General features: G+C 36.6%; 1 protein-coding gene across 3 annotated transcripts; it reads left to right on the top strand.

Annotated features, from left to right (window-relative positions):
- Window positions 1–240: 240 nt before the first annotated feature.
- Window positions 241–10,115, top strand: kat5b (K(lysine) acetyltransferase 5b). Of its 3 annotated transcripts, XM_043238543.1 has the most exons (15): window positions 249–483; window positions 594–660; window positions 1,513–1,581; window positions 1,741–1,877; window positions 2,027–2,095; window positions 3,448–3,621; window positions 3,746–3,817; window positions 4,186–4,248; window positions 4,601–4,849; window positions 5,997–6,086; window positions 6,214–6,354; window positions 6,476–6,569; window positions 6,822–6,981; window positions 7,823–7,904; window positions 9,156–10,115. In XM_043238543.1, the coding sequence occupies exons 1-15, from the start codon at window positions 469–471 to the stop codon at window positions 9,288–9,290; spliced, it is 1,617 nt and encodes a 538-aa protein (XP_043094478.1). In that variant the 5' UTR covers window positions 249–468; the 3' UTR covers window positions 9,291–10,115. The 3 variants fall into 3 exon arrangements, with proteins under 3 accessions (XP_043094481.1, XP_043094478.1, XP_043094482.1); XM_043238546.1 differs by lacking the exon at window positions 4,186–4,248 and having other exon boundaries at window positions 241–483; XM_043238547.1 differs by lacking the exon at window positions 2,027–2,095 and having other exon boundaries at window positions 252–483.
- Window positions 10,116–10,328: the final 213 nt, after the last annotated feature.

Genomic DNA, 10,328 nt, shown 5'->3' with positions numbered 1-10,328 from the left:
AAAATATTTTTTAAATATTGTAATATTTTTGCAAACAAGGGCACATGATATAATGTTTTTTTTTAAATTATAAACAAAAAAAACTCTCTTGACCTAACTTTAGTGACTCCCCCACCCCCATTTCAATTTATTTTATTACATATTTTAGTAGGCCAATGTTGCCATCAGTTCATATTGTTCATTTTGAAATCAGATGTCTTTGGGTTATTGTACAAAATGCAATCCAGCTACTTCAATGCAATATTTCCAGTTTGAATGTGCGACTTATTATAACGAACGCCAGACTGCACCTGAACACATACACGTTTCAAACAATGCAGAATTGAGTCAAACAGTCAACAGTTACATTTACAGCTTCGTTTCTTACTCTTTATTATCTTAAAATGCTCATAAGCGCCCTCTGGAGCAAAAGACGGCGTTCTGTTTTTTACCCATAATTCTCTGCACTGGAGGCGTTTTGTGATTAAGATGGCGGACTCATCGGTAAGCTCCTCGCAGTCTGTGTGGATTTATGTAGCGTAATTGCAGCTGTGAAACACATTCGCTCTATAAAATTGGGCTTCTTGGTTTATAACGGCGTTATCTCCCCATAGGTCGAAATCATTGAAGGCTGCCGGCTTCCCGTGCTGCGGAAAAATCAAGAAAATGAAGACGAGTGGCGTAAGTATCAGCCGGAGAGCTCCGTAACGAATGTAAACAAAAGGTTTGCGGCTGTGCTCACGGATTATATCTGTCTCAGTTAAGTCTAAATTAAAATCTTTCTTCTGGTCAGTTGAATTAAGGCTTGTTTTTATTCACGTTAATCGTGTTCGGATGATAGTCACTTGTTATTAAACACGTGCTGGTACAGATGACATTACAGTAGGCTAAGTTGTGTGTTCTGGAACTGAACGAAGATTATGGATAGTGCACGATTAATGTGTCCCAAGATACTTACAATTTTAGTAGAAATTAAATTGTACATACAAATTGCTGTACTATGGTTCATTTTATTATTGGCAAACGTGTTTAATACATTTTCAGTTTCTTGTTAATTTCGTATTAAGTTAACTTATATCTTAATTGTGCAAAAACCAACCTGTGGAGTCACATTATTTTGAAATGGTCCAAACCGTTACTATAACCTGTGAAGAACTACAGTAGTCAACATTTGAAGTGGATCAAAACCTTTCGCCAAACTTGTCCTGAAACCTAAAAACAAAATGCGTTCTTGGCTTCCGACAACTCTGATGAACTTTTCAAATATTGACTAGTTGACCAACTAGCAGTCAACCGAGAGGAACAAATCTTCCTTTTTTACTTGAAATTAGACCAGGCGTATTTCTACCTAACTGGTTAGTTATGACTAGTCCAGAAGAAGAAAAAAAAAAGATCACTAACTTAGACTTAAGTAGTTAATGCAGCTGACCACTGGTGTGGAGAAGTGAAATATGAAAATCGAATTCCTTTTTTAGATATGAGCGTATCCGCTTTCAGCTGTCTGAATTAATGCGTTCTTTTATTTCTTTAAAGCATTGGCTGAAATTCTCAGTGTCAAAGATATTCCTGGGAGAAAGCTTTATTACGTCCACTATATTGACTGTGAGTATTAACAGTTTGCTTTATGCTTGACGTACTTTATTTGTTCTGACATATACAGAATAATTTTTTTTAAGCATTAATCGGTTTGGTGTTTTATTTACCTTTTTGCTAACTGTAAAAAATAAAAAAACTAAACAAATTGATTTATTTTTTGGGAAGTCAATAAGCGCCTGGATGAATGGGTGACTCCAGACCGCCTGGACTTGAAGAAGCTGCAGTTTCCCAAAAAAGAGGCAAAGACCCCGACAAAGAACGGCCTGCCGGGTTCCCGCCCCAGCTCTCCAGAGAGAGATGTGGTAAGAATCTTGTTTTATCGGTTATTTCAAATCTGCCTACAACGTTAGGGTTTATTTGATACGTGTTCCACATCCCCACCTGATTGACCTTGATTTTACGTGTCATGTAAACCTTTTACCAACCTCTCTTCCTTTCTGTTCAAATTCAGAGGAAGAGTCTAGATCTCAACGTTCAGTCTGCTTCAGCTCCTTCAAGAGGCAAAACCCTCCCCACACCGGTACAGACAAACCCGCCCATTGTACACTAATAAAAGTCAAAGAGAGCGCTTTTAATCAATGGGCTGAATTTACATAAAAAAACTAACTTATCACACTTTGCAACAAGTGTGAGGGATGCATATTTTTTTGCCTCGTCTCAATTTATATTGGCGATTGGCGAGCGGCGTGAAAATTTATGTGATGATAATGTTAGCACTGTTATAGAATTAGTTCACCAAAAAATTCAAATTCTGATTCAATCTTTTTTCCCCCCCATATAAGTCAGTGGGATTTAGTTTTATGAATTTTTTAGTTTTTTAGAAAATGTTTTCTTCAAGATAACTTCCACAGAAGAAAGCACGTCTTAAAGATTTAAAACAACATGAGGGTAAATGCTTTAAATGATGACTATTTTGGGGTCTGTCCTTACTATATATATATATATATTAAAAACCGCTGCCATGCTGCACAGCTGAAAGTAAAATATAGTCATAGCATCTGTTTTTTTTGTTTGTTTCTTTCTCCAGTCCTGAAGCCAGTCTATTCAGTCTTCTTAAAACAACCCCTTCTGTTTTGACCAAACTTTCAGCATTCATTTCTGCAGTCTGAAGTGTTGCGTGATCCTTCACAATTTGTTGTAATATTTTACATTCTTGTTTATTTTATTATCGCTTTTTTTTATTAATTGAAATATAAATCAAAAATGTTGCAGGCACAGTTTTATGCACCCTTGCTGAGTAAGTTGATGGCTGCTGAAGCATCAGTGTTTGCGTCACACGAATGAATTGCATTTTAAAATAATAATTATTAAAGATTAAACAACTCATATTTTGGTAAATATGAAAGCATTTTCCATTTTTGTCTTAATATATATTCTGTTATATCACCTGCTTTACAATCATTGCTCGTGGTAACCTGTTTTATGACATGAGGTAAGTGGCTAGAGTGCATTCTTTTTATTATTATCACTCATCAGCTATTAGTGGTAATTAGAGTCAGGGTTAGGTATTTGAACGAACACATTGTAAACTTTTGTGCTTAACTTACAACATTTGTTACCGTAAATGATATCTCAGGCAATAGAGGAGAGGTATACTATCGTTTCACAAGAAAGCGTTCAATTGAAATGGTTATTTTTACAGACGCGTTTCGAAAAATCTGATCGACCGAAGGAGAGACTCAAGCCATGAGCTGCTAAGAAATCATGTAGCAAAATGCTGAAAAACACTTACCACACCATAGATAACAGGCACCCTGCACACCGCCTACAACATCCTAGCACAGTGGGGCCGGCGTGTTTTGCATTCGTTCAGTTGCACTTCATTTTCTATGCTGAAAAAAAAGTTATCTGTCTTTCTGCTTGCTCTTTCAGAAGAGAAAAGCCGAACCCGTCTCTTTGGCGACACAAGTTACCGCAGCGACTCCAGTGCCTTCACTTCCAAGTTCTGCAGAGGCAAGCCAGGCCTCGGTCTACCCAGCCATGAGGAACCCCTCCTTCAGCATCAAATCCAGAGAAGACCACGAGCAGCTCACCTCTCTCACCACAGTAAAAATCATTAAAGCTCTGCTCGTTAAATCCGTCACGGTAGAGAACGCACGTTGAAAATGTGATGTTTTTAATCTGAAAACTGATTTCATTTGCTTTTTTTTGCTTTTTTTTGTTTTGGAAGAATGGCACAACACGTCGTCTTATACCTTCTCAGCCAGGGAGAAAAAGAAAAAATTGTGGAGGGACAGACGAGGTAGGCTCTTCAACTCCATATACATACGTTTTTTAACACGATGCACACTTTTTAAAAATGTAATCAAAATGATTGAATCCCATGTTTTTATTAACACTCAAACATATATAAATAAAACATTACACATTTTAGTGTCATTTGCCTAGATGTAGCTGGCATAAGCTTAGCAAGCTTAGTCAGTTAGAATAAATCTTTTTTCAAATCACGTTGTCCCACGAACGCAAGTCACGTTGTCCCCAATCATGAAGCGTTTCAAATGTTTTGTATTCCCTATTCATAATTTGCTTTTATTTTTGCTATTGCCTGTTTTCCTCCACTCTTAAGTAAAATTTCCCAAAGCTTTGCATCCGCTTGTGTTTTTCTGTTAGATGGTAAAGGTGTTCCAGAATAACAAGCCTCGCTGCTCCACCGTCTTTTTGCCGCCAGGAGAGGTCCGGGTCCTTTACTTCCCATTGCCTTTATTGTGTGTCTGTAAAAGTGGAGGCTTAGGGCTTTTAGACAGAAATATGAAGCTCAGACTGTAGAAATTTATCTAAAAAGCCATTGGATCTTGTAAAAGCAAGTGTCGGTTTTATTCAATTCTCTAACTGTCTTTTTCAGGTAATTGGGTAATAATAAATGGCTAATAAAAGAGAGATCAAATTCCTGGTGTTTACAGAAACCTTCGCTAGCGATATAAGTTTAGACTCATTTCTTTTTAAAATTGCATATGGCGTCCGCTTTTTTACTTATTGTTATTATATTCATTACTGCAATCTCTCTAATTCCACTCTCTGCTCTCAGGATTCCCAGGACAGTTCTGACGGCGTTCCCTCTGCCCCTCGCATGACCGGTAGTTTGGTGTCGGACCGCAGTCACGATGACATTGTCACACGAATGAAGAACATAGACTGTATTGAGCTGGGCCGACACAGGCTAAAGCCGTGGTACTTCTCTCCATACCCACAGGAGCTCACCACCCTCCCCATCCTCTACCTTTGTGAATTCTGTCTTAAGTATCTCAAGAGCCTCAAGTGTCTACAGAGGCACCTGGTAAGTGCTGTTTTAGGATGAAATAAAACACACTCCCAACACCTCATATAAAGGCACTTTTCCACTGTGTTGTACGGCTCGACACCGCTCTGTTCAGTTTGCATTTCCACTGCAGTTTAGTACTGACGCAGATATACCTTCTGTACTGTTATTGGCACAGTATGCTTGATATTAATTTTTTTTTTTGTTCGTTTTACACGTTTTCAACCAAACCCGAACCTTGCGATATAACGTAGCGTTGTTGTAGAACATTGTTGCGTAGTGAATAATCATAAGCTTTTCGGAAATTTGTGACGCATACTTCATTGAAAATGACTTCTTTATCATTAAACCTAATTTAAATAAACAAATACGGGAATGTTTTTTTATTAGCCCGAATATTTGAATGGAATATTTTTGGAAATGCCTATCCCGAGTTTAAAAAAAAAAGTGTGATCGTCCGAACAAAAGTTGCATTCGCTGCCTGTGCTGATTTAAATGTAGCAGGTCTTGTGTCGTAAGATCAGTAGTGTTGAGGCAGTCCGGCCAATCAGTGATCGGCACTTGGAACCTCAGCCACGGTGGTAATAAAAAAAATGTGAGCCGTGTCGTGACACGCAGTGGAAAAGCGGCATCATTTCCATCTCAATAAAATTAAGAAACGCAAAAATGTGTACTACTATATAATTTGTTGGCATATAGCTTAAAATCTACGGTGGACAAAATGAGCCGGAGGCGAGAAAGATGATCTATAGTCTATACTCTGTTTTTGAATTGCTCATGTCCTTTATTTGTGCAGGTCAAGCTATTCTTACAGTTCAGTCTGTCAAGCTCTACTTGTATCTGGCGATGTGTTCATACTTTATTTAGCTGATTTCGTTCCAGGTATAATAATTAAATTCAGTCTGAGACGATTCCAATCAGTAAAACTGCAAGATTCTGCATTCATATTATACTGATATTTTGAAGTTTGGATATTTAATTATGCATGTATACACAAAATCAGTTTCATTGTTTTGCTGATTCCTGTTTTAACTTGCAAGCTACATTCTTTTCTGTTGGCAAACACCTGAGCCCAGACACATTAAAACCAATAAGCCTGAGTCTTGTAGTGTGCATGTAGCTTGACGCATGCACATACCCACATATAATTCCCACCTATTTACAGACAAAATGCAACCTTCGACACCCGCCAGGAAATGAGATCTATCGCAAAGGAACTATATCCTTTTTTGAAATCGATGGCAGGAAAAACAAGGTGGGTAACTTCTAGTTCGTAATAACTGACAGACGCTACTGTTAAACACTTTACTGTAGCAAACATGGGATTGTGATGTGTTTGTCGTAATACATTTGACATTTTTTTTTTTTTTTCCACCACGCAGACATATTCCCAAAATTTGTGTTTATTAGCCAAATGCTTCCTGGACCACAAGACCCTGTATTACGACACCGATCCTTTCCTCTTCTATGTTATGACAGAGTATGACTCAAAGGGTTTCCACATAGTTGGCTACTTCTCCAAGGTAAACTACAGATCTGCTTGCTTTAGTGCACTGATGTTTAAAGTGTTTTACGTTTTGTCTAGTCCGCCTTTTTATTTGATAACATTGTGTTTATATCGTCTGTGATTTGCTCCAATTAAAGGAAAAGGAATCAACAGAAGACTATAATGTGGCCTGCATATTGACGTTACCGCCTTACCAGAGAAGAGGCTATGGCAAACTACTCATTGAGTTTAGTGAGTAACCATACAGTTATTTGGTCTTTTAAAGCGCATAGAATTAAAGAGAGATTGGAAAAGGTTTTCTTATACTACCTACTGATTGTTCTGAGATGGCAGACAACAACTGTAAACCGAAAAAAGTCAAATTAAATAATAAATTAATAATAATTAATAAAAAAAAAAAAAAAAAAGCCATCTCAGAATAATTGCCTAAAACCGTTTGGAATAATAAAACTTGACAGTTTGTTTTTGGTTCATATCTGTCAGGTTATGAGCTCTCAAAAGTGGAAGGAAAGACCGGTACTCCAGAGAAGCCTCTGTCTGATCTGGGTCTGCTCTCCTACCGCTCATACTGGTCTCAGACAATTCTGGAAATCCTCATGAACCTGAAATCAGAGAACGGAGAACGGCCACAGATCACAATCAAGTATGTCTTATACTTTTTGTTTCAAATGTTTGGCATAATGAGGATAATAACGTTATATTTGGGTGAATCATAGTCTCGCTTTTTAAAATAATTTTTGTACATTAATGATTTTTAGCATGGAATGAACTGTATTTTTACGTTTGAGTGTCATGTGATCTGGTGTTCAGTGTCTCTTAGCAGGTCTTTTCATTCCGTCTCTGCCTTTGCTTAACCTTGTTAGTTTAACATGTAAAGTTATGCTTTTACATTTGTGAAATATATATTTAGTGTCATTTTAAATTTTGTAAATTAAAAAAGTAAGATTAAATAAAGTTTAATTTTATTCTTATTATTACTGTGTCTTTGTATTCCAGTTGTAATATTGTTGTTATATAGATGCATAGATATATCAAATTTTTTAAATGTTATTTCCTTAATTTTTTTTATCAAGTATTATTTTCAAACTGTTGCAATATTAAGACACTACTGTGGCAACACTAGTACACTTTACCCCCAAAAAAGCCAGTGATCTAATAATCTAATAAGCATACCTCTTGGTAAGATTTCGAGATTTGTTGTACTTCCTTTAGTTTATGCAGTTAATAATACAATTATCTAGTACTGCAGATTTTTATGATTGTTACAATAATGATTATCTAATGATAAACTTAAGTTCTCATAGAATATTACATTGAAATGACTTGATGCAAAGTCTTATTTGTTCCCTATGTGATATACCAATATTAATTTTCATTGGCTCAGTGCTTTTAATTAAGTTTTTAACAAGATTCGTTTGTATGGTTGGTTATGTTTCTTTATTTTATTTATTTATTTATGTTATGCCAATTTTTGATCCTGTCAGTGAAATCAGTGAGATCACCAGTGTCAAGAAAGAGGATGTGATATCAACTCTTCAATACCTCAACCTCATTAATTATTATAAGGTAAGCGACCACTTAAGAAGCTTGTTTTCAGATTCCCATCTGAAGTGTCCCAATTGGACCTTCAAGTTTAGTTTTAGAGAGTTTTAAATATCATTAAAAATTCCTTTTTAAAATTATAACAGGTCTCATATTGTGATTTTGATTAATGTGATTATTAAACTTAAGGTAGATTAATATGAGCTCTGCACATTTCAAAGTCTCATGCAGGGTCAGCATTTAACAAGTTATATGCTGCTCTGATTGAAACACATGATTCACGTGATGAGTACAGAGTTTTGTTTTTGTGTGTGTGTGGTTATGGATGTATGTCTGAAGGCAACAATGGTGTTTTCTTGATATTCTACCATTGTGTAATTAGTGTTTAGAAGTAAAGTGCAGCTTAGGGCTGGGTGATATAGCGATAGCCACAATTAACCAGGAAGCAAAAAAAAAAAAAAAAAAAAAAAGTGAATATCGCCAACGCTTCACGCCTCGAGAAAAAGCAAAAGGCGCCAATGTGAGTGCACACACCAAAGTGTAAAAAGCTAGGAGACTGTTTCTGAGCACGGTCAGAGAGAACTGCATATGTGAAGGCGGTGGTAATAAAGTAATTAATTATTCTTATTTAAAGGATTACTCCAACCTCAAAATAAAAATATTGTCACTAATCGTTTACACTTATGTCATTACAAACCTGTAAAAGCTTAAATTTAATAAATTTAATAACAGTAGTTAATAGCACAGTTTTTGTAAAGCATCCACTGTATTCAAACTGCATACGGTGTTCTGTGTCAGCCACAACACAAGGATACGTTTTCTATGTGTGTTTGTGCTTTGATATGAATGAAATCTGTCAGAACAGAAATACAAAGACCACTGAGCACATGTGGACACAAAAAGACCATATGTTGTTTCTGTACAAAGCAGTAATCAACCCATTTTTGTAATCACCAACATTTTTAGAATGCATCATTTTAAATAACTGTTTCAAGGAACACTCCCATGTATTTTTGGAAATAGGCTCGTTCTCCAACTCCCCCAGAGTTAATGAGTTGAGTTTTACCGTTTTGGAATCTATTCAGCCGCCATCGCCAGACCCGGAGACCATCTGAAAACCGTAAAACTCAACTTGTCAACTCTGGGGGAGTTTTAGAAAAGTACAGTGTTCCTTTGAAAGGCTTTATATTGTGATCAAACACTGTTTGTAGTATGTCAGTGGAGCATTGCGTTGGTGTTTTTGCTCAAAAAATGAAGTTGTTCATCTCCCTGCAGGGTCAGTATATCCTCACCTTATCAGAAGACATAGTGGAAGGTCATGAGCGGGCCATGCAGAAGCGGCACCTCCGTATCGACTCCAAATGCTTACATTTTACTCCTAAAGACTGGAGCAAGAGGGGCAAGTGGTGAAGACCGTAAGAGGACTGCTGTTCACAGAGACCTTGGAACTGTTCTCTATAGACTTGACTTGATAACAAGCTTGTAAAGGAAGACAGAGACCATTTATATTGTTAAAGATTCCACAGTCCACATCTACATGTTAAGTCTTACAAATTTCAGAATTGTCAGTCTGTTACTTGTCTGTACTTGAGAACACAGGAATGTCTTTTTTAATGGAAAAGTCTCTCCCACCATTTCAATAGATCATCATAGATATGCATATTTACCGTCAGTGCCATGTTTTATTACTTTGACCAAAAACAACAGTGTTTTACGCACAATTATCAGCGTTCCATAAAAGTCACGTGGTCCTGTTTATTTTCAGTGCGGAGCTGGTGACCTCTGGAGATAGAAGCAAAAGAAGACCATTGGTGACAGGCTTTTTACATTTATTTTGTGCAATATTAGAAAAGCTGTAAAGAACAATTCATTTGTGGCCTTGAAAATTGCAGTTTGAGACCAAAATAAGCGCTCCGCCATTAGAAACAAATGATTGAGCAGCCATATTTAATGTAAAAAATATTATTAGCAACTGTGTAATGCTGACTATCAACCCGTCTTGCTGACACAAATAAAGACGCTGTTAGTTTGAATCAAGTTAAACTTTCCTCTATGCCTACATCCTGTCAACAACGATTGCCGTTCTTGATTCTGGAAGTCACCAGCTCTTTAGTGAAAATGAATTGGAGTACCTTTTCCCTACGTGTTGCTGCTGCTGTAAATGGGGCTAAATGAGTCCTTACAATGTCCTTGTGTTGTACATACAGAAAAATAAATGTCTTTTCTACACTGGTATTGCATGGGTCTAGGGTCAGATTCAACACTTAGTCCTTATTTTTAACTGAATGTTAACCAGCGAACACTGTCTGCAAAATTAACTTGTAAATCCTGTGTAGTATTAGCACTTAAACATAGCTTTAAAGATATAGTTTTCTATAATATAAGATACTTGCCTGAAGATATTTTCTGATATTCTGCAATCGGTGTAACCCTCTAATGCTCTTTGGT

Source organism: Puntigrus tetrazona, chromosome 5 (genome assembly GCF_018831695.1).
Source record: "Puntigrus tetrazona isolate hp1 chromosome 5, ASM1883169v1, whole genome shotgun sequence".
NCBI classification, from domain to species: Eukaryota; Metazoa; Chordata; class Actinopteri; order Cypriniformes; family Cyprinidae; genus Puntigrus; species Puntigrus tetrazona.
The sequence above is the reverse complement of the archived record's forward strand: the minus strand, read 5'-3'. Positions and strand labels throughout refer to the sequence as shown.